The following is a 25,505-nucleotide window of genomic DNA, read 5'->3' as shown; positions in this document are numbered from 1 at the left end:
TGATTTCCGGTAGTAGCGCGTCGATGAGCGCGGTCTTTCTCTCCTCTGGTCGACGTGTGCGTGAACGCGCTTTTCCGAGAGCAATGCTCATATAAGGAGTTCCACTCTGGGCTACGTCATTAGATCTACGATAGAAAAAAAACAGCCGAAACGTGTTGCAACCCGGAAGTATGATTTTCAGCACAGAAATTCTCTGTTATTCGTTCAAAATAACTTTTCAAACTTTGGCCATTATTAGCATGAGAATCCATCTCTTTAACACTGTAAACAACTCTGAATACATGAAACACCATTGTACCAACCCCCCCCCCCCCCCCCCCCCCCCCTTTAACATTGATCACTTGAAGCACCATGTTGATGATCTACCCAGAGTTCCCCAAAGATTACAAAAGCCTTCCAGTCAATCTGCAGTTCCTGTCACCACAGACTCCCTTGTCAGCTCCAGGCTGGCAAGTCCCTCTCCTGTTGCCCCAGCATTGTCAGACTCCACAATTGACATCGACCAATGTATGTATATAGTGAAACAAGATCCAACACATTTTTTTTTGAAGAATTTGTTTTTTTGTCGTTATGGCACTATTTCACCATAAGTGAAAAACAAAATGATGTAAGACCAACATTTGTTTTCTCTTGCCTTTTCATATTCAATATCATAAAATGTACAGAGGAAGACCATGCTTCTCTATATTTTTCTTTTTACAGGTGTGAGAGAAGCCTGGGAAGGAAAGAATGTTTATGTCCTTCTCTCAAAATTGGGGCCATTTAAATTTTTCTTTGAAGACATTCGTAAAACTGCTCCATCTCTACAAATTAAAAAAGTGAGGTTAGTCTTAGCTGTTTTATAATTAATGGGTCTGGTATTCATATTTGTACTTACTACACTTTCGTTGTTGCAAAGATCATCAAAATCTACTATTTATTTACTGTCTATTACTACTGTGTGTTATCCTATTTTACCTGAAACAGATAGTCTTTCTCCATTGATTCCTGTAAGGTCATGAACGCCTATATGTACTATCTAGTACAAAAGTTTAATAGGGAGACAACAGAAAGGGCTGCAGCAATTGATTAATTTGAAATGATGCGCATTTGGGAAGGGGAAACGGCAAAAGTGAAGGTTGGTGGATTTTCTTTTTAAATTACGCTCTCAAATCCTCATTGTAACTTTTACACATTTCAGAACTACATGTAAGATTACAAAACTGTTTACATTTTAGATGGATCCAATTCTGTACCAATATATATTTGGGATCATCAATGACTGTCATCACTGGACTTAGGTGGTAATATTTTATAGTTCTAAAATCCATTGTTGGTAGTAACTTGGTAACTTTATATATTATATATACAGTTTAAATCATAATTTTGCCTATAATACAACATCTAATGTGTGAGTAGGTGGGACATTTTTGTGGCTTTTAAAAACCATTTGTAATCCAATTATTAAGGTTATGATCCCAAAGGAACAGCGGGCTCTGTATTTGGATCCTCTTGGGGAGATGCAACCTGACCTTAAAAGACGCCAAGAAGTGACAAGGTAATTACACCTTTTAAACAAGTCCTATGATGGGGCAAATTATCAATGAATGTTGAATGGAAAAAAATTGTGCTGTTCTGAGCTTTTTCTATTGATTACAGGTCATACATGACTGAAAAAGGCATCCATGTGTCCACGTGGGCATGTGACAAACTGCCACACCCACACCAAAAGGACAGCAGTTCCAGTGGGGCCTTTGTCCTAAAAGTAAGAATTATGGAATTGGCTAAGAGTACCGATTAAAAAGACAGTATTCATAGTCCCTAATGAATAGCATAAAAATCAGCTCAAACTCAAGCGTTAATATGCTGACCACATTCACCACTCACTGACAGTTACACAGTAAGATTTACATAGTGTTCTTACTTTCTTTATCGATGTCAGTGTATTGGCTGTAATCTTTGATAGTACTGAAGGGGCGGTCAAAATCCCTTGTCTCTTCAGTCAGCAGTGTTGGGGAAGCTACTCTGAAACTGTAGTTTGACAACCTACAAGCTACTTATAAGTTAAAGTAGTTAAACTACAGTCAAGCTACCCTTTTGGAAAAGTAGTTAGCTACACTACAAGTTACTATCAAAAAGTAGCTAGCTACATTGAAACTACTTTTGATTTTTTTTGAACAACGTATAAATAACTGAATAAGTGTCTGAGGAATGTTTTAAGTAAAATATTTAGTGTTTAAAACAATGCAATACAATTATGATTTCAAAGAGTATTGTTTTATTACACACAACACTCAAATATCTCAGACTGTTTGTTAAAAGTGAAAAATTGCAACAAATATGAACTTGGACAAATAAGGCCATGGGTAATTAACATTAGTTGTTTCTCCATCCTCCAAATCTGTGGCAGCAACCACACAGCGTGCGCATACACTGTCACACACACACACACACACTCACTCATTCACTCACTCACTCTCACTCTCACTCTCTCTCTATGTTGAACGGAATGGCTACTGTTATCTGCTTTTCAACAAATCATTTGCACACACATTTCTGTCATTTTTCTATCTGAAGCTATTGCCTGCAACATTGAAAGCTCCGGTCTCTGTGTTTAGCGCAAATGCTCACGTGATTGCCGCCGGCCCGGGATAAAAGTTGTGCCAGTCGTGCCGTGTACCAGCTGCTTTGACGCGATTATCAGTTTACTGTAACTGACTCGTAATGTGTGCAATATCTCACGACCTCCCGAGTGACCGAACCATAGACTGTAAAAAAATGGACCGAACTCGCACCGTGTACGCCCGCCTTAGCCGCGAGATGCGTGATTAAACAACAGGTGGCGGTAATGGCTAAAAATTTGATTGTAATCTAACAAGAAGAAGAATATCCTGGCATCGCGCTGATTCGCGCAGGCTCGACAAAACGCAATGTAGCTTTTGCTCGCGCTACACCGCTACTTGCTGCAAAAAGTAGTTAGCTACTGAAAAAGCTACACTGTTTAAAAAGCAACTGAGTTACTGCCAAGCTACTGAAAAATGTAGTTAAGTTAGTAGCGTCGCTACTTGTAGTTAACTACTCCCCAACACTGTCAGTCAGTTATATATATATTTCATTCCATATCCTTTTGAATGCTTACATTACTTTTATACAAATCAATAATCAAATATATATATGCATTATCACATAATCATTTCTATATTCTTTTGTGCTTGTGAAATTATATATTTCCTCTAGAGAGCAATGCCATTTCTCTGCCTTTCCTCCTGAGGAGCTATGTTTTGGCTAACTGATAAATACGAAGCTCAAGCACTCTTCGGCCTTGGCGATGTTATTTGGTGGTGTTCTGTGTGTGTGTGTTTGACTTTCTACGGCATTTGGGACACAACGCTCAGCCTCATCGGCGCTCTCTTCTAACCTGCGAGGTCAAAACTGACCTACATCTAAGGATTGGCGACAGCTATCCTAACTAATGGCGAAAGTCACCTCTATCTGCTCACACGTGTGAAATTGTTTATGGTTTTATATTGTCTTAGCCAATCAGATGTATGATGATGCGATGCTTGCCCTTGCAAAATGGTATAATTGGTGTATTATTTTGTGTAAGGTAGAGTTGGCTTGCGACCTCCTCGTGAGACTTTGACGCTTGCTCTACCAATGAAACTGCAAACTATTCTTCAGTAAATTTTTATCCTTTTGATTGAACTTCACGACTCCTGGTCATCTTTTCTACATATCTGGTCTCGGGTCTTATAACTGTTCACCCCTAACAGTACCAACAGCTTTTTCTCTTTATTACAATGAAATGGTTCTCCATTAATTGTTTATTTTTAGTTTGCTGAATGTATCCTGGACAATAAGCCAGGTCTGTTTTCAACAAGCACAACAAGAGTGAATTCCATCAGATTGGACATAGCTACTTGCCTTCTACAAAACACAGGTAAGTGTGGAATCACCTCGTCAAAAAATCTAAATATTCAGACTTCTATTTAAAGTAGTCTATTCAGGAGCCTGTTTAAAGTAATTGTGAGGCCTTGTGTCATATTATATTGGCCCTTCTCCCCTGGCATGGTCATAGATGATCTAAAAGATTTGTGCCTTCTCTGTGGGGAAGAAGAAAGTCCTGACAATGGCATTGACTGGGTGGGTACTCTAACTGTACTTTTTATTTTATCAATTTTTTGTTGTTGAAAAGAGTAGTCTTTAAGTACACAATATTTATTTTTTCATCATAATGAATGTTCAAAGATAATTGTGGTGCATACTAATATTCACTTTGTCCCTATGTTAAGATTGGCTGTGATGTGTGCCCTCGGTGGTACCACTGTGACCACTATTTTTTTTTTAAATAGAGAAACTAGTAGCTAACAGAACACAACTAGAGTCTAATCTGTCTGAAATAGTCTCTCTCTCTCACACACACACACACACACATATAACTGTACTACCGTTATGTCACACCAACATCCCCCTATTTCCACACAGTCCCAACACTGTATGCTCACTTTCCCTGAACTCACCAGGATCTCTTTCCATTCACAAAAAATCTAACACTGCATATACATCCAGACACACTCACATTGTCTGGCTTCAGACTCCTTTGCCCCCTTGCCCCTTTTACCTGTGGATACATACCTTGTTGCTCCTTCATTTGCTCCATCATCTGATCCCTCGCTCTTCGTTCGTCAGTCATCCTTGTGATCTTATATAGCCTGAAATAACTATTATTCCCTTGTTTTTCACTGCTACTTACTTGCATTTCCTGTATGCCCAATAAACTTTCAATAAACCACACCATTGACATCATCTTCTGTCTCCTTCACTGAGTCCTATGATGGAAGACCACCAATACAAACTTTGAATTTTTTTTAATGCATGAATAGGCTCTATGCACACATCACTTCCGCATTGGCGTAAGGATGTTTGGACATTTCCGGTTAACAGAAGAAAACATTATACAGTGACAGTCGACATTTACAATGGTAGAGACGAAGTTCCCAAGGTGTTTGCTGGAGTTGCCGAAAGTGTCTGTGAACGATATCCGTAGGATCGTCCGGGCATCCAGTACGACACCACGTAGCAAATTAGATAAAGGATTTAAATTTTACGTTTCTTAATTTCTTTGCAACTTTGAAGGTAATTTGCTAACGCTAGCTAGCCAGAGCTAGAAGCCTAGGCTTTTGTGTTTTAAGTCATTGCTCTGTCCTGCTTCAGGTTAATCATGCATTAAATAAAGTTTAATTATGTGTATATACCTCTCACTCCATGTGTTTGTACTTTTATTGTAGTATCAGGTAAAAACCGGGCTACAAATGAGATCTGTGAGAGCCCATTGCTACCGCTCAATGAAGAAGCTTAAGCCACCACATCAGCTGAAAGTAGGACTAGATTTAGTGACACGTTCAATGTTCTGTTGAACTTGTTTAAGGTTCCGTTCAACAAAAGTTTTACTCGTTTAATGTTACCACATTTCAGCTTTGATTACCATTTCTAAGAGAGCACCTTTGTGGTTTTCACAAAAGCTGAACAGTGGTAGCCTAACACAGAACAGGGTAGCTGAGTGGGAATTGCCATGGTTTGTTGTTGGGTCTGTTAAGGAAATTGGAGTTCGTAAAATGTAAAAATATAATTAACAATAATGAGATTACTACTTTTGACGGCAAAGACAGTAAAATATTCCACTCAGCTAGTCTTCAAACTGCTGTTGTTCTACTCAAAACTGTCCTGTCATCTTTACTTCATTCTTTATAAACATAAGGCCCAACTTCCTTGCTTTTGTACTTGATATTTCTACTCTTCAAGAGGAATTAGGAGCAAAACCTGAGCAAAAGGTGGGGGCATATTTAACATGAAAAAATTAATGGATCCGTGATTTTAAAATTAAGGTTGATGGTCATGCAAATTACGAGAGTTTTCCGCGAGCTCAGCCGTGGGGCTGGCAAACTGAAATTGTTCCATTGAAAAAGCACTGGAACAGCTCCCTTCTTTAGACGTCTGCGCCCAGCTGGAGTCGGAGGCTCTATCACGTCTTCACTTTGAAAGTGTCGGCTGCAGACTCGTGTGTTTGTTGTAAGAAACTTGTCTCGTCGGATGTTAATGTCACAGGTCGGGGGGGGTCAAGCCAGACTGCACCCACCCCTGAAACCCAGGATCACCTCGAGGAGCGTACCAGGAAAACCAGACAGACGCGAGAGTAAAAATTTACAAGGTTTATTTTGTTAAAATTAATTAAAAGTCTCAATGTTGGTTCTGTGTCTCCCAACCAGAACGGGATCGGACCGCGGACGCCGGGAAGGTGTGGAGTTCCCTTCGGCAGCTCGTGCCTGTGCGTGGCCGGTCGGGGAAAAGAGGAGTCGGCCACCCGTCCACTGAGTGGGGGAGTATCCTGGTAAGTAGAACTTGTAGCTGCTTTAGTCAAGACGATGCAAGGAATATTTCATATGTCCACCTCTTTCCACAGCGACATCACATACGGCGTGGGCCAGGAGGATCCTTCAATCTGCACAGCAGAGTAAGTAGTTCAACAACAGGTATATGTTCTTGGAATGAGTGATGGGGCTTACGGCTGGAAGATGCTTCGGTCCAGACGAGGAAAGGAATAACTATGGTGTCCACCTCTCTTCACAGCGGCATCACATACGGCGCTTGGCCAGGAGGATCCTTCAATCTGCACAGCAGAGTAAGTAGTTCAACAACAGGTATATGTTCTTGGAATGAGTGATGGGGCTTACGGCTGGAAGATGCTTCGGTCCAGACGAGGAAAGGAATAACTATGGTGTCCACCTCTCTTCACAGCGGCATCACATACGGCGCTTGTCTAGGAGGATCCTTCAATCTGCACAGCAGAGTAAGTAGTTCAACAACAGGTATATGTTCTTAGAACGAGTGAGGGGGCTTACGGCTGGAAGATGCTTCGGTCCAGACGAGGAAAGGAATAACTATGGTGTCCACCTCTCTTCACAGCGGCATCACATACGGCGCTTGGCCAGGAGGATCCTTCAATCTGCACAGCAGAGTAAGTAGTTCAACAACAGGTATATGTTCTTGGAATGAGTGATGGGGCTTACGGCTGGAAGATGCTTCGGTCCAGACGAGACAAGGAATAACTCTGGTATCCACCTCTCTTCACAGCGACATCACATACGGCGCTTGGCCAGGAGGATCCTTCAATCTGTACAGCAGGGTAAGTTAACACATGTACACACAATCGTCCAGCAGGTAAGGAGAATCTTCACACTGAACGCCTGGGTTGTTTTTGTTACGGTGACAGTGGTGGGCTTTCGAAATGGTGAGCATACGGCATTAACTCTGTATATATTCCCCACACCCTGTAACTTCACTTCAAGCAATTTCTTGTGTAAACACACCACTTCAGACACTGCATATCCACTCGTAGTGAAAATAGAGCCAGCACTCACCCAACGATCGCTCCTTCCACTGACAGGCTGGATCGAGTCCCACCCAATAGCGAAAGAGCGAGAATACCTCCTCACTGACCCGGGGACCAAGCGTTTCCTTGCCCACACTCGGAGGAGAAGACGAGAGTTCAACGGATCCCTTAATCCATACACTCTCCGGTGACACAACCCTCGTGATCAATCCACTTCACAACGTTATATCAATCTCAGTGCAGGTACATGCATTCAATCAAATTCCACGATCATATTACTTATCTTCTCTCAGATGATAATGGCGCGGCTTGGTCTGCACTTGGTCCTCGTAACTCACTCTCTTTCCGTCCTCAGTATCTCCACTCGATCGCTGTTATATCTGCCGCACAGCCGAACGGCCAAACCCCACAATAATCCTCAGATACCTTCGCACGCCAGCCCAAACGTCAAAAGGGATCCACTTCTCTCAGGGGAACACAGTCAAAGGAGAGGACAACCAGGAAGAACGACCGGGAGAACGAACAACCCGTGGGAATCACCCCGTGAGAATCACCAACTTCCTGGCCTCTGAACTTCCTTTTTATATGGTTCCTCCGCCTTCATAATCCTCGCGCAGATCCCGGCGTTTAATCCTCCGCACCAGATGTCAATCCGTCATTAGCGTTGTTATGGTGACATAACGCGCAACCCGGAAGTGGGCCGGTGTTACCGTAACACCGGTCCGGCCGGAACATAATTCCCGCGGGAACTTAGTTCCGCTTCCTTTTCGTCACCCCGTGACATTAATCACCCACTGTTTATGTAATTCAATGTCTTTAGGAAAAGTAAAAAAACTAACTGAAGAATTGCATGTTGCAGACACTGTGCATTGTGGAACACAGCAGTGGTGGCTAGAATGGCTGTCTCCCGCCTTTGAAAGGACAATTTTGTACGTTTAAATGTCATCGCGTTATCAGTCAAGACAAAGTACAATTAAAAACATTAACATAAACAACACAACAATGACGAAAATGAACAGTTTTGGGTGTTTTGACGACAAGCATTCAATGGTAGCATAGGTAGCACTTCACTCTACAATAACCGGATGTTTACAACCATCCTGAGATTTAACCGGAAATACGTCACGCTCGCCAGTGCATACTGCCTATTCATTGTCATCTCATCAGTTGTTCACTCAGGGAACATATTGATGAGTCTTTACATCTATTAAGGATAATATGCTAATTAGCTTCTTTAAAGCTGGCATTTATTTATCGACCACTTTTTGGATCTGGTCCTTCTTTAGAATAGATCCCCCTTCACTGTAGGAGTAGTGAAGAAGGACCCCAGCACTGCATATTCAGATTATCCAGGGACTCCACAGTTTGCTCAGGTCATCCCAGACCCAAAGTCCACTCCAGTGGACAGGTCATCCAAAACCCAAACTCCTACCTGCTCTGTTGTCTTTGCTGGTTGTGTCCAGCTATTTATCTCCAACTCCGCTGCAAGTTATGTCCATTTCCCTGGTTCAGCTTTATCGTTCAACTTGCCTGACTCTCTATAGCCCTCATGCTCCATCCACCATGGTTTTCAGAGAGGAGTTCAAACCCTTCAACTGCACCTTGTTCCTTTGAACCCAGGTTTCCACCTTGGCCCTTCAACACAGTGGCTCAACTGTGGTCTGTCAGTCCTCTTACTTCAGAGATGCCCTTGTCCTTCTGGTGTTATCTTGGTATGTCAAGTCACCTGGTTCCACATTGAACTTTGTGGTCTGTGGAAGACTCTTCACTCCTTCGGCGCTACTGAGGTCCTCTATCTCTCCAGCTCTGCTGATGTCCTCACTTCCACTGGCTTCACCTCAGCTCTGCTTTGGTCCTCAGATCCCCTGGTTCCACCTTCTCAGCTGTCTGCTGCACCTCCATGGACCCTTTCCTTGTGGACATTAATCCTCTGGGGTCTAAAGTGTTTTGGGGGTCCTTGAGATGTTTTGACATGCCCTTACATTTGAGCTTTTTTCAGTTGCTTATAAACATATTAATGGCAAAGGTGTAATTACACTATATTTAGCACAAACAGGGCTACCATAATATGTGAGCAACATGTATGTACATTATATATATATATATATATATATATATATATATACAGATGGTACTCAACCAGAATGCCTATTACCGCCGCGCCAGGCACCGCGGTAAAAATAATCCAGTCGCATTTCAAAGTCATTCGCGAAATGACCGCCAGGTGGCGCAGAGGGACATTGTGCAAAACAGCAGCTATTGCCGTATTTTGTAATGTAAGCGGGGTTAATATCAATTAACAGATGAAATAGGCTACTATAGAACATTGTTCAGTACAGAAAAATAGAATCATAATTTAAAAATAGAGACACAATATAGGCTTTATTTGATATTGTAGCCTACGCCTAGACGTCGGTGGGCGACATAAGCCTATTGCCCGTTGGGAGCGATACATTTTTTTAAATAATAATAATAATAACAAAAATAACAAACAAAAATAAATTAGGTGCAAGGAAGCTGATTATTTGTTTACTATTCTATTGAGGAATGAGACGAATGATGAGCGCTTCTCTGGAGAAGACTGGAGAAACCGGGCATTTCTCAGTGAGTAAATTCATGGCCGAGTGGTAGAACTTACGTATCGATCATTTGGATGACACGGGTTCAAATCCCGAACAAACATTGTACATTTTATATTAGCCTATTAATGCATGTCATAGCCTATTATTAATGTAGACAATCAAACAAACAAAACATTTTTTTTATACAGGATATATATATATTTGTTTGGTTCCTAGCCTATAAAGAGTTTGTAAAACATGGTTTTAAGCAAGGTGCGATTTGCCAGGGGGGACGGGGATTTCCTTCTGGTCTAAACATCCCTGCTTCTGCTGAATTATTTTTATCCCCCCTCCCTCCACAGTAATCAATGCTATAAATTACTTCACCAATAGACCATTTAAAATATATAAAATAAAGATATGCAAGGCACGTTTAAACGACAAACAATAAAATCAGAACCAGTTTCAGTTACGTTCATGGTTCCAGTGGCCTTAATGCATGCATGGCTTTCAAAATGTCACAAAGCGTTTTGAGATTATTTTGAATGAAATATTGAAGTTTATAATTAAGTATTTTGGCACACCACGCCGAGTGGCGCTATCCATTTGTTCTAAAGTCGGGTTTTATTCTGGCATGTTGAATTAGTGTTCGGCAGACGCGGCGGCGCGTTCATTTGGATTTATTTTTCTCATAACAGCTAAAATAACTTAGGCCCTTTAGGCTACTCCGTAGTTTTTTAGTCATACAGATAAGAGTAGAGAGTAGCCTACATCGTTCAAAACTGTAAACTTTTATTCATATTAGGCTAACGACAAAAGTTGATCTGTCGTCTCTGTCTCCGGGAACTGCGCGTCACAAAAAAGAACCGAAAGCCACTTTCCTCCGCTCAGTCACGATAAGAAATCGGCTATATCTAAAGCCTTTAAATGTCTAAATATTTAATAAATGTTATCTGATTAGGTAATCCGTATGAAACCGAGAGGTACAGAGGATCTACTCAGACATGTTTAGCTATCATGTGAGTGCTTCCCAGTGAGGAACGGACAATGGTGAAAATCTCGCTATAATTAAATGTAGTCTAGGCTAAATCGCCCTGAATTAAATTGTAAAAACAGATCAGACAATTTATTTGTCGAAATGTTGCGATATTGTTTTCATTTAAGCTCATTATTCTATAAATGTTATTTAGTTTAGCAGCAGCACGAAGCACTGTGGTTCGAGATTTATATAAACAAAATAATAATAATTCACAAATCGCGCACCCTGGTTGTAAGGATCCAAAGATCCCCGTGGAATTTAACATTGAGTTGTACATTGTATTCATGACAACAAATGAACATGCATTTGAACAAATGAACATGCGTTTGTATTTAGGTTTGCTTGGAAAAAGCTGGCCCAAACCGAGGTAGCGTTTTATTTCTTCAATTATTGAAATAATTAAATGTTTAGTAATAAACTTATGACAGAAATATTAGCCTACTAGCCTACATGTAGCCTAAATAATTAAATTATTTTATTATCAACACTTTACTAGCCTAATGCTATATCTATAATTAAGTGTGAATTCCGACTTCTCTTTGTTTTAAGTCTGTCTCAAACTCAGATAGCCTGTGGGGGTTGGGGGCTTCAGGTGGTGTTAAATGTTCTGTCTTTCATATGGAGAGTGAGCCTGATGACCAGGCAAAGGCAAAATACTTTTAAAGATAAATCTCTCGATGTGTCCAAATGTAGGCGCTTAAATTATAAATATTGTAGTTTTATGTATTGTATTTAAAGGGGTTTCACACACACTTTCAGTTGAAGTGTTCAATCCATTTGTTTCAACTGGTTTTGTAGAATTTTAACATGTTTGAGCAGTGTGTGTGTGTGTCAATAATCTGGCATTATCTAAACATGAACTATCGACGAAACGTGTTCTTGCCAACTAAACGAATGCAAGTGAGCAGCAGATGCAGAGCTATTTTATTCGCGATCCACCTCGTTTTATTGTACGGGGAATTCAACTTGGCATTCTGTTTCTTTGAAGCAAAGGCTCAATCAGTTGTTACAGTTTTTTTTCGTGATTTGTATGGATGACACACAGCAACATGTATTATCAGCTGTATGATGGGTTTTTACTCTGAAATGTCTAATTTCGAGAGAGACCCGGCGCGCGCAGTGCAGGGAGACTAAATAAACTAAAATAAAAGAGATCCAGCGCGAGAGAGAGGCAAAGAAAAACGCATGATCTTAATTTATGTTGCTTTGAACTATTTTCGTTTTGTAGACTAGCCTACTGTTTTAATTGTTTATTTAGCTGAAATTTCTTTGGCAATACAAATTTAAAATGTTGCAAGAATAAGATTCTGTTTCTTACTTAGGGTTGCATCGAGTTAGAGTTTATTTTCTGTTTTAAATAAACTGCCCCCGACACTTTATTTAAACCTTGAAATGTCCAGGATCTGGTTTTAAAAATGTCTTCCTTTGCTATGGCGGGTATCAATGTTAGTCATCTCAATTTCGTGAATGATTCACAAAACAATAATTTAGCAGATTAAAGATAGCTTCATCATTTTCATTATCTGACGCGATCGGCTGATAATCTTCCTTCATCAGTTTTGTCGTCTGTGCAGCGGCTCTACTGGAATGTAGCAAATTTATGTTGTAATGTGCCATTGATAATTAAACAAAACGCTTGACTTCAATAAACAGTTACATATCTAAGCATCAAGAATGGTAAAACATTTAACACTGTCAGCCAAAGCTAATGAGATTCAATCTCGCATCGCTTGAAGCTCCGTGAGGCTCGTGCTGTTGCGTTGTCCACTGAGCTATCATCGCACTGCTGTTAAGATCACGTCTTATGCTCTTGGAAAGCCTCATTGATGTAGCCTAATATTTTTCTATTGCAATGTTTTGTGTTGAAATGTTTTCATTATTTATTAAATGTATTACATTTAATTTCAGTCTTGTGATTATATGAATTCGTTTAACTACATGTTTCACTTGAATTGATCTGCTAGTACCACATTTCAATCACTCTCAATGAGCCGCGGCGCGGCGGCAGATTACGCAATAGAGAGAATAAACTGACACTTTTCAAAGTCTACGATTGTAGCGCCTCTTAGCGGTCAAAGGCAGCAAATACACACCCGCAATTTTACCGCCGCTGTATTATTCTGGTTGAGTACCATCTGTATACACATGTATATACACATATCAACGTACATATGTACTCTCATACGGGCATGAGATATACACACATATAAAAACACATTCTACACATACGCCTATAAATATACCTACACATGTGCATGTACATACATATTCACACACATCTATAAATAAATATAAACAGTCAGATCTATTATTTTGATAGATGCTGTTTTACATTTAATTTAAATTTATTAGCATTGTTAGTAAGCATGATATGTCTTGGCAGTTTATTCTATTCCTTCATACCTCTGAACATAACAGTGTTTTTTATGGCATTTCTTCTTGCTATGGGTAAGGTGAAGTTGCCTTTAGTTGCATATTTGGTACTGTACTGATGATTGTCTACACTAAAAGAAAGATGCTTGAACAAAACAGAAGGCAATTTTGAGATGGAAATGTTTCTTATGAAAATTAACAGTGAATACAACAGTCTATCTTCGACCAACAACCAATTAAGATATTCACCAGTGGCATTCGACCAAACTGCTGGGTAATAGTCGAGGTATGTCAATATTAGTGCTTTCATCGCATAATTCATAATATTTGTAGTTAAAAAATGTGCATGTCTTCTCATAATAGATAAACCTCTTCCCATTTTTGCAATAATAAAATGATAATCTAGAGTCAACTATTACACCCAGCAGTCTGGTCTCATGCACCTGTTCAATAATTGCGTTATTAATTTTAATATTAATTACAGGATTTTGATTAATGTTATAATTTGAACCTAAAATCATGCAGTTAGTTTTTACTGTGTTTAATGCCAGTTTATTTAATTTGATCCAATCTACTACATATTGTAATTCTATATTTAGAACAGTTTCTAATTCCATAAGTGTACTTGCTGATGTATATATAGTTGAATCATCAGCGTACATGACAATGTTAGCCTTGTTTAAGATATACGGTAAATCATTAGTAAAAATATGAAATAATAATGGACCCAGACAACTACCTTGGGGTACTCCACATGTGATATTTCTGATACCTGAGAGACTGCCATTAAAAAATACTGTGTTCTGTTTGACAAATAACTGTACATCCATGTGATTGCTGACTGCTCAAAACCATAACAAGATAATTTTGTTAATAACAGGTCGTGATCTATGATGTCAAAGGCAGCCGAAAAATCAAAAAATACAACACCTGTAATATTTCTCTTTTCAGTCTCTCTAAGCCAATCATCAGTCATGTGAGTCAGTGCAGTGGCAGTGGAGTGACTTTTTCTGTATGCAAATCTGTTAATAAATCATTTGTATAAAAATAGTTATTAATTTGATCGTATACTATATATTCCATTATTTTCGATAATACAGGTAATATACTTATCGGACGACTGTTGGGACCAGAGAAAGACAGTTTTTTAACTTTGGGCAGAGGAACTATTTTAGCCTGCTTCCATGCCTGTGGGCAGGTACAGCAGATAAAGATAAAACTGAGGTTAATGATATGGGTTAGAACAGGGGCAATAAAGTCAGCAGCTATTTTAAGGAGTCTGCTGTCAAGACCGTCAACACCCAGTGGTTTATTTTTACAGGATTTTAAAAGATTCTTTACTTGATCTGTATTTACACTTTCTAATTTAAAACTTACGTTTTTATTTTTCATCAGTTAATTTATCATCAGTACAATAATCTGATTAAACTTGATGTGTTTTATCAAGCTGATGTGGGAGTTCACAGTTTGCATGTATTGCCTCAGATCATTTGCGTTTGAATAGCCCACTCTCCGTGGGCGTGTTCACATTAAAAGTTAATAAGCTGAAATGAGAACGACTGACATCTCTCTCATTTCATACAGATGACATAAACAGAGAATATTTGATTTAGTTTTGAATTAGATGATTTAAAAGTACACACTTAAATGATTATAAAGATATATTGATATAGGGATGCTGCAAAAACTGTCAATGGAATGAGGTGAGACTGCTGAGTATATATACCTCTTACCATTAATTGCTGAGTGCTCTCCACTTGTGTTAATTATCTGAACGTGCTTCTCCTGAACCTTGTTAATAAAACATAATTTCATATTTAATTCAATGCATTTGTAATTTTTAAATGTATTGGTAGAGAAACCAAAATAATATAAATCATATTAGGCTAGTTGTTTATTCAATTTAAATTTAATTTGTTCATCAAATATATATTTTATAGCACAGCACATATTTAGAGCTGCTCTAGAAGGGCTCAGTGCTGAGGATTGGGTCAGTAGTACAAATGTTTAGACATCAGTGAAATATCAATTCTTTATTAATTTTGATACAACTACCAACCTAATTAATGTAAATTTAAAACATAATTAAAGACAAGTAAGCAGTCAGTAATAAAATAAGAACAAATAAGCAAATTACAAATAGCATAAATAAATACAATAGAACAAAGAAAGGCGACAAATCAAATAAACAATGTTTTAGAGTGTTTCGGGTATATCTAACAGGTATAGATATTTGAATAAAGTAATCAAATGTGAAAAAAACACTGCATATTCATTACTGTATAAATTAAATTTAGATGTATATTTTTGTACAGTTGAAAAGGGTAGCCTATTTGGTCAAGAGCAGTGAGTCATTTATTTGTCCTTAGTTTGATTGAACATTAAACAATGTTTGAACATTAAAACACAGCAGCAGTTTTATTAAACTGCTGCCCCTTTAAGACCGAACGCACGTACCCCCATTTGAATATACTGTCTACGTTCACTTGAGATATAAAAGACGTTGTTTACTGGGATACTCGCCAAGACAGGTGTTTTTACATAGTTTTGTGTGAATTCGTCCATACAAGCGTAAGACGTGAAAGACTTCAATTCAGTATTCGTGCGCTGTCTGAGACGCTGGTTTGCGAGGTGCGCGAATTGGAACGTGGAACGTCTTGATTTGCAAACGTCCTGTAATAATGTAGGGAACCACTCGTTAAACATAAATCAGGTAACCGTTCATGTTTTACTTACATATTCGATTTAGTTTTAATCCAAATAACACGTGCTGAGTGAACGATCAGCAATCAACAGCATTCAACAGAAGTGCTCTTGCTCTCTCGTCAGTTAACGTTAATAATAAGCTACATGCCTCGTTTTACTTTCTTTGCCATTGACGTCCGACTGGACTATAAACTTTTTTATTTAATTTTTTTCAATAACCATGCATAAACATTATTTTCTCAAAAATACATTTATGTATATACATGTTGCTCACACATTATGGTAGCCCTGTTTGTGATAAATATAGTGTAATGACAACTTTGCCATTAATATGTTTATAAGGGTGTACTCACACTAGCCAGTTTGAACCGTGCCCGAGTGCGTTTGACCACCAAAGCGCGGTTCGTTTGACTAGTGTGAGTGCTCCGAACCGTGCCCGGGCGCGGCTCGATTAGCCGGCCCTGGCCCGCTTGGAAGAGGTGGGCCAGAGCACGGTTCAGTTGGACTCGGGCGCGGTTCGCATGCAGTGTGAGCGCTAACCGTGCTGGAGCACGGAACAGGACGTCACGGTTTAACAGGGCGCGCTTGACAGGGCATAGCAGAGAGAGAGCCCCGGCCGCGCGCGCGCGCACTCACCCGAGCGCTGTCTGCTCTCTCTCTCCCTCGCGCATATTAATCAAAATCAATTAATACGATGGTGTCGAGAGAAAAAAAACTCCAGTGATTAAATGTTTTCTGTGTTGACAAATCTTGTGCGATATCCTAAACTGCCGAATTCATTGCTGTTTTTTTCTGTTTACATTTCATGGTGTGACACTTCTCTTCATTATGCACCATAATGACGTCACGTAAGCGTGCTCCGGCACGAATGCTGAAACCCTATGTGAGTGCAGGCCAGAGGGGGAGTGGGGAGGGGGGACAATCGTACTCGGGCCCGGTTCATGGCAACCGTGCCTAGTGTGAGTACACCCTAAGCAACTGAAAAACATGTCAAAACATCTCAAGGACCCCAAAAACTCCTTAGACCCCAGAGGGTTAAAAGAAGATCTCCTTGGTGATGACAAAGATGGACTGCTGGATCTTCTGGGTGTAACCACCATGCCAACACAACCAAACCTAAAAGAACTGATGCTGAAAGCTGGCCACAAACAGATTTTCAGAGAAACCTTCAACAATCCAGTGGATGTACTACAGATGTATGAAGACAAAAGGCCAACAATAAGGTTTTTGAAGTTGCTGGATGTCTCACCTCAAAATCAAGCTGAGAGCAAGTGTTTTGCGTTTTTTTTACAGCAGTACATAAGAGGATTGGATGGAGTGAGGAATATGGTTAGGTTTTTAACTGGCTCTGATGTTGTCTGTCAACAAAATACAAATGAGTTTCACATCTTTGGATTGATTGGCAAGACGCCCAGTCGCTTACACCTGTGGCCCAGTTCCGGAGCTTCCTTGCACCTATAGCTCTTACCCAGAGCTGCGCTCTGAAATTGAAAGTATTTTGTCCAGTACATATGCGCTTGTCATGGACATTGTCTAAACCAGGGGTTCTCAACCTTTTGCAAGCTGGGCACCCACAAAGCTGGTTCATTGCAGTTGGGGCCCTCAAATATGAGTTTCGCAGCCTTGCAAAGACAGGTTGAGGCCAATTAAGCGGTCAAATATATCTACCAAATACGACAGAGACGTAAACCACATAGTGTCATCCAGATGCTTCGCCAGATCTGATTTGATTTCTGTCAAAAACCACTTCACTTCCTCTCGCAGCTCATACAACCGCTGTAACACGCGCCCCCTGGAGAGCCAGCGAACTTCAGTGTGCAGAAGCAGCTGTTCGTGCCCTGACCCCATCTCCTGGCAGAGGACCCCAAACAAGCGTGAGTTTAGCAGCCGTGATTTTGATGAGATTTATCATTTTCACGGATTGGTTCAGCACAGAGTCAAAGAGAACTGGCATTTTTTTAGCAGCTAGGCCACGCAATGTGTCCATTTCACAAGTGGAGCTACTTGCTGAACACGAGCAGCTAGGCCACGCTCACGCCCCGTCATTGCCTGCGCACCATTCGTGCATAGGCCAACGCATCAGTCCCAAGCCAAACTATTTTCACCAATAAAAATATCAAGGACATTGAAAATGGCTTCTCCTGTAGTGTGCGACTGAAGAGGCCGGCAAAACAGGACATCCTCCTCAATCGCCTTGTCCCGCAGATACCTGACATAGGTGAGGAGCTGTGCCTGCCCAGCAATATCAGTGGATTCGTCCAGCTGCAGCGCGTAGTAAGGACTCTTTTTTACGAACCCTATCAGTTGCTCTCTGATATCATTGGACATGTCTACAATTCTCCTAGCGACTGTGTCATTGGACAGTGGTACTGCACCGAGTTTGGCTGCTGCACTATCGCCTATCATTATTCTGCACATGTCTTGCGCTGCCAGCAAAATGAGAGTCTCGGCGATAGTATGCGGTTTACCCAGTTTACCGATTCTTTTGACCACTACATACGATGCCTCCAAACACTGTTTAGACACAGTGCTGTGCACTGAAATGGTTGCCTGTTGCTGATGGAGGCCATCAAGCTTTCTTTTAAAATATTCAGCCGGTTTATTTTTAATGCCAGCATGCTTTGTTTCGAGGTGTCTTTTTAATTTGCAGGGCTTCATACTGTCGTTTGCCAGCACCTCGGCACACACTGAGGTCTCGGATCAGCCGTGACTGTAAACCCAAACTGCAGGTATGCTTCATCGTACCTTCTAAGCTTTTTTGCAGCTGCTGTTGCGTCGGTTGGCTTGTTGGTCTTCACAAGAAATTTCTCAATTTTTGTTATGTGTTTTCAATAAAGTTTAGGCAATATGTAACTGTGTGTGTGGCTATGTTGAGAGACATATCAAGGGACTAATCAGTTGGGACTTTGGCATGATCTATAATTAAACTAACAAAATAATTATTTTGCAGACAATTCAAATTTTATTATAATACTTAACGATTGTAGTCCTCGTCAGTGTGTGTGTGTGTGTCTTAGGCCCCGTTTACACAATGGGAAAACGCAGATATTTCTCTGCGTTTTGGCCTGTCATTTACACGAAAACGCCGTTTTTATCCCAGAAAACGATTATTTCTAAAAACTCCGGCCAAAGTGGAGATTTCTGAAAACGCCGGTTATGTGTTGTCGTGTCAACTGGGAGAAACGGGGTTTTAGGTTCTCTCTTGTCGATTCTGAGGATTCTGATTGGCTTGCATGGCTTTATCCTTCTCCCTACACTGCCGCCCATAGGTTTGGCATAGTTATAAAGGCGCTCGACGGCGTATTTATGCGGGTTGTGTGCACGATGTTATTATTGAAAACGGAGGGGGGGAAATATTTGTTTTTCTAAATACCCGGCTATGTGTAAATGTGGCCTTAGTCGCGTGGGTAGTTTTAGCTAAGTGTAGCTACTGCCTAGCAGTTAAAAAAAATGACTGGCTAGGGCTGAGATTTGATCTAATCTTTAACAAGAATGTTTGTGGGTTTAGACTGTTGGGGTTTTGTAGTAAAGGCCTACGTAAATCGAGATTGATAAGACTAGCGAGAGCTGGCACAAGCGAACTTGGCAAGAGACTAGACTAGAGTGAATGGAGAGCTATGTCGTGAGTCAATTTAAATGCAGTGATTTATTTTTGTGTGAGTGAACATTTACATTTACACCCCGCTCTGTAAGCCAGGGCGGGAACGACAGCGGCCATGCAGATGCGCGATTCATTTGCAGCCTGGACGCGGAAGGGTGTGTGTCGTCTCTCTGCAGGCTGGGACTGCTGCGCGAGGCTACTGAGAGACTGACCGCCTGTGAGTGCTTTTGGACAGGAGAGGGGCTCACAGCAGCACCCGCTGCTCGTTGAGTACAGTAGGCCTAACTGCAGAGTGATTCGTGCTTTCGAGTCTCAAAAAACACCAGTAGAAGTCGTTGTTGCTTTTGACCAAAAAAAAGTCGCCAGGAGGATTTGTTTGTGTTATAATCAGTGCTTGAAGTGGGGGGAAAAGGTGGCGGTACTCTCTTTGCATTGGCAAATCATGACATTTTTACAGTGAAAAACAAAACTGGGAGATATTGCTGTTACAACAATTTATTGTTATTTATTAACAACAAATGTATTTAAACATGTTTTTGTGTGCGTGGCTGCGTGCCTGTGACCATTTCACAAAAACTAAAGGAAAGCTTTAACGGTAGTTTAGTTAAATATATATATATATATATAACTGAATACGACCTCACGTTTTATAAGTTTGCAGCCTCTGAAACTTCCGTCCGTCATAAAAATTAATTCACGAGTTCACACTTACAAATAAATTAGATAGAATAAATGGTATGCATATTTGGCGTGCTGTCCGAGGAGAGGGCTCCGGGCTCGGTATTCAGCCCGAACCCAGAGTACTCCCCCCGTATTGCTGGTTTAGGAACCAGGTGAGTGTGAGGAGACGGGGTGGTGGAGGGATGCTGAAAAACTGTCGAGTAACGTTGGTGAGTCAAATGAGTATGTATATAGGTCTCCACTCATGCTGATTGGATAGAAATGTTGATTACTGATTGTTGACAGCTGGTTGGAATGATGTGATAATTGGATCAATTATTTGAACGTGCTCCTCCGGAACTTTGTAAATAACCCCCAATTTCCACCAGATGCGTTACGGCTGCGTTACGGCTCCGGCACGGCGGCGGAGTCAATCGGTTTCCATTAAAGTCAATGTGTGTATTTCCACTGAATGCAGAACAGCTGCGTTCCGACTCCGGCGATCCGCAGCCCTCCGGAGCTGATACGCAGAGCTTCTATTTTTGCCGGATGCCGGAGAGCTCCGCAGCACTACAGGGCAGAGTGCGCAGGACAGGAAGTCGAGCAAAAAACAGAACAAACCAAAACAAAATAAAATATCCGTTTAATTTTCAAAATAAAATACACCGTGATCATGGCGGATCATATTTGGCGGAAAATATGATGATCATTGCGGAAAACTGTTCCTGGTTTGGTGGTTCTGTTTATCGAAACTACATATCGCGCGATCACACGTGAATTAGCGAGATCTCGTTGGTCCTCGGCCGCAGCCGTTCTGCAACAAATCCGGACCTGGTGGGTATTGACGGACGACGGAACACGGAGCTGTCAAGCAGCTGAGCCGTTCCGCATCTGGTGGAAATTGGGGGTAAAACATCATTTCGGATGGTTTGATTTTCTGCATTTTTCGCATCCGTAGAAAATATTTTGAGGGGTGTTTTTGACAATTGAGAGTCACTAAATGACGAATATTAAAAAAAAAAATACGACAGTTTCCGACTCAGTCAGGGTGCAGGGTGCTTAAACTTTTGAGGCTTGCGCAGCTTCTCGAGGAGAAATCAAACAAATAATAAACTAAATTGACAAACTGCAGTTAAATTTCAAAATGTGGTGTTTTTATATTTATAACATTTGAATACATTTCAGCAACATACATCACACGACCTGACAACCAAGAGAGCTGACAATTGACCATCACTTAATTTACCATCACCTCACGATTGAAAATGTGACACTGATTTCATATGACAGTTCAACAAACAAGTTAATAATATTAAGTCACTTACATTTTAGATTAAATAAAGACTTCAAATCAAATTTGTTCAAAACTTTTTTTTAAATTAGTCCAAACACATTTAAATTTTTATTCAAGAGTTATGTATATACAAACTATAACTTTTTATGACAGTTTAGTGGTTAAAAATAAATAAAAATTCAGGTTTTTTCCCCTCCCATCCTGTAGCCTACTTGCGCCCAAACCATGACATGACCTACTATAAATGCTAACTTGAGCATATGGTGTTGATTTGTTATTGGTTTTCAGGTGGGCATACACTGTGCGTTTTTCGTCCAATTTTGAGCTGAATTCTGACTCGTGCAACTCTTTTTCTCTTTTTTTTTGGGTCGGGCCAATTTCAGCTTTGTCGTGCGTCGTTTTTTCGTGCAGTGTACAGGGAGAAACGAGAGGTGAATAACCTCTCCCGACCGGCAATCGGATGGTTGGATGAATTTCTGGCATGTTCTAAATTTTGGTTGGTCCTCGTGACTATATCGCACAGTTGAAGCAGAGCTACGAACCGATTGCCCCAAAACAGAAGTTTAACAATTTCGTCTGCAGCAAAGAAAAGAAAAGAGGGAGATCTTTAAGTTCTGTAGTTCAAAATTCAAATTAACTACAAATGACTGTTGCTTACCTCCAGTTCGTGTTGCAAAATGGATTAACGTCTCCCAACCCAGATAGCAAACTGACATTGAATCAACGTGGAAACGACGTTGACGTGACATCGAAACAACATTGTTTTGCTCATCGAATTAACGTTTTATTTTTGACGTAATAACGTTCTGATATACCGACCAAATAGTGAACGTTGATTCAACGTTGAAATTTGATCGATGATTGATACTGACCTTTACAACTAAAAATCAACGTTGAATCGACATCTGCCTGCTATCTGGGAAGCCACCTGCGATGTAGACCGTGCCTCTTTTATTAATTTGTTAAACAATGTTTTTGAAATAAAACTGTTTTTAGTTTTTATTGATGACTAATTATTGCAGTGTTCAGATATATTATAGACTGAATTATAAGCATATAATGAATTATTAACATTGTAATCGACCTAAATGTTTTAGAAAAGTTTTAATGAGGAGTAAGCTATGTAATATTTCATTATCCTCACAGCACGTTTGTTATGCGGTGATGTGCTATGAAATGATTGCGTGGCAAATTAATCAATTTAATAATAAAAGTAGCCTAGGCCTTACCTAATAATAATAATACAATAATACTAATAATAATTTAATACATAAATTGGAAATGCTAAATCATCTTGATATTGATAGCTGATGCTTGTTTTGACAATATCTCTGGATACATTATATCGTCTATTGGCGCAACCCGGCACGGGGGTTTATCGCGCTGAATCACGCATATTTCACACGTGTAGTGTTCCTGAGCTTTGGCTTTACATCGCATGCGATCTTCTCGTTCAGCACAGACATTGCACAGTGTTTATATAATCCACACTCAAGAGTGTTAAAAAGTAAAATTGATCACTGTTGAAGTTAATGAGATAATTAAGTGATGATTGACCATTACTGATGACACTTACTGTTAACAAGGCAAGGCAAGGCAAGGCAAGTTTATTTATATAGCACATTTCATACACAATGGTAATTCAAAGTGCTTTACATAGAAGAAATTAAAATAATCAAAAGAAATAAGAATAATTAAAACAGTTTAGAGTAAAAAAATAAAAATAAAATTAAATAAAATACAGTGCAAACAGTCGGACGAACAGTGGCACAGTGCTCATTCAGTAAATGCAATGTTAAACAGAAGTGTTTTGAGTCTGGATTTGAATGTGGCTACAGTAGGAGCACACCTGATCTCTTCTGGAAGCTGGTTCCAGCTGCGGCTGGCATAATAGCTAAAAGCGGACTCTCCATGCTTTGAGTGAACCCTTGGTATTTCTAGTTGATGTGATCCTAATGATCTCAGTGATCTGTTGGGTTTATATTCAGTGAGCATATCTGCAATGTATTGAGGTCCTAGGCCATTAAATGATTTATATACCAGTAATAATACTTTAAAATCAATCCTAAATGTGACTGGGAGCCAGTGTAAAGACCTGAGGACTGGTGTGATATGTTCATATTTTCTGGTTCTGCTCAGGATCCTGGCGGCAGCGTTCTGTACGAGCTGCAACTGTCTTATGGTCTTTTTGGGAAGGCCAGTGAGGAGTCCATTACAATAATCCACCCTGCTGGTGATGAAAGCATGCACAATTTTCTCTAAGTCTTGACTGGAAACAAAGCATCTAATTCTTGCAATATTTTTTAGATGATAGTATGCCGATTTAGTTATTGCTTTGACATGACTACTAAAGCTAAGGTCTGACTCTAGAGACACACCAAGATTCCTGACTTGATTTTTAGTTGTTTGACCTCTAGAGTGAAGGTATGCGTTCACCTTGAGAACTTCATCTTTGTTTCCAAACGCAATGACTTCAGTTTTGTCTTTGTTTAACTGAAGAAAGTTTTGGCACATCCAGCTGTTTACTTCATCAATGCATTGGAACAGGGAGTCAATGGGGCTGTAATCGTTTGGCGATAGGGCTAAATAGATCTGTGTGTCGTCTGCATAGCTGTGGTAAGAGATTTGGTTCTTTCTCATTATTTGGCTCATTGGAAGCATGTACAGGTTGAATAGGAGTGGCGCAAGAATTGAGCCTTGAGGAACTCCACATGTCATGGATGTCCACTCAGACTTATGGTCTCCTATACTCACATAATAACCTCTCGCTTCTAAGTATGACCTGAACCATTTTAGGACTATCCCAGAAAGACCCACCCAGTTTTCCAGCCTGTCAAGAAGTATGTTGTGATCAACAGTGTCAAATGCAGCACTGAGGTCGAGTAGTACCAGCACTGATATTTTGCCTGTATCAGTATTTAAGCGAATATCGTTAATTATCTTTATGAGCGCTGTCTCTGTGCTGTGATGCGATCGGAAACCAGATTGAAAATTGTCAAAGTATCCATTCGAGCTTAAGAATTTGTTCAGCTGATTGAAAACAACTTTTTCAATGATCTTGCCAATGAAAGGAAGATTTGAGATCGGTCTATAATTGCTTAATATAGTCTTATCAAGATTACTCTTTTTTAGGAGGGGTTTGACAACTGCAGTTTTCAGGGAGTTTGGAAAACTTCCAGAGAGAAGTGAGGCATTTACCACTTCTAGGAGATCTGCTTCTAAGCTGTTTAACACACTTTTGAAGAAAGATGTGGGAAGAGCGTCAAGGGCGCAGGTTGATGTTTTAAGGTGCTGTACGGTTTCTTCCAAAATTTTGCCATCAATTTCTTTGAAATCAGACATAGTAACTACTTTCTCAGGTTGTGGTCTGATCTGTCTGACCCCAGTGCAACTCAGGGATGTGCTGATCACCTTTCTGATATTATTGATTTTCTCAGAGAAGAAAGAAGCGAACTCACTGCACTTGCTGTCTGAGAGCATTTCACTGGGAATCTGGCTCGGGGGGTTCGTTAATCTCTCTACAGTAGCAAAAAGAGTGCGTGTGTTGTTTAAAGGGGTGGTTCAGGATTTTGGACATCGGACCTCATTTTCAAGTTAGCCTGGTTGTTATTCATCAGTGGAGACAGTTTTCAAAAAAAATCATCCAGTCCTTCCAGTTGCATAGTTTGCCGATGCTAGGCTAGCGCGAGTCAACGGTATCTGTGCTAGCTTGCCATTAAAAGCAGTTTTACCCACTCCAAAGTACACCAAAAGCAAATAAATTATAACGCCAGACTGTCGATGTAAATGTCTATTGAGAGAATAATGTTAGAAATCAAAGTACCGGTCCGGTACTCTTACATCTCAATGATCGCATTACATTTACAGGAACTAGTTTCTCAGCAGCGGCGGAATTTTACTTT

At 40.2% G+C, this 25,505-nt stretch overlaps 2 protein-coding genes across 2 annotated transcripts in view; both read left to right on the top strand.

Moving 5' to 3' along the window:
* The window catches only part of LOC307003754 (uncharacterized protein), a 239,208-nt gene that overhangs the window by 184 nt on the left and 213,519 nt on the right, over positions 1-25,505 (top strand). The window lies entirely within an intron of this gene.
* LOC307004005 (uncharacterized protein) lies at positions 733-5,338 on the top strand (the record flags this gene model as incomplete). Its single annotated transcript, XM_079622946.1, has 8 exons — positions 733-823; positions 967-1,117; positions 1,449-1,537; positions 1,639-1,744; positions 3,814-3,919; positions 4,058-4,122; positions 4,272-4,305; positions 5,268-5,338. Exons 2-8 carry the CDS (start codon positions 1,079-1,081, stop codon positions 5,336-5,338), a joined length of 510 nt encoding a protein of 169 aa, XP_079479072.1. The 5' UTR covers positions 733-823; positions 967-1,078.

This window comes from Phoxinus phoxinus (genome assembly GCF_949152265.1).
Source record: "Phoxinus phoxinus genome assembly, chromosome: 9".
Taxonomy (NCBI): domain Eukaryota; kingdom Metazoa; phylum Chordata; class Actinopteri; order Cypriniformes; family Leuciscidae; genus Phoxinus; species Phoxinus phoxinus.
Note: the sequence above shows the minus strand (reverse complement) of the source record. Positions and strands in the feature narration are given on the sequence as shown.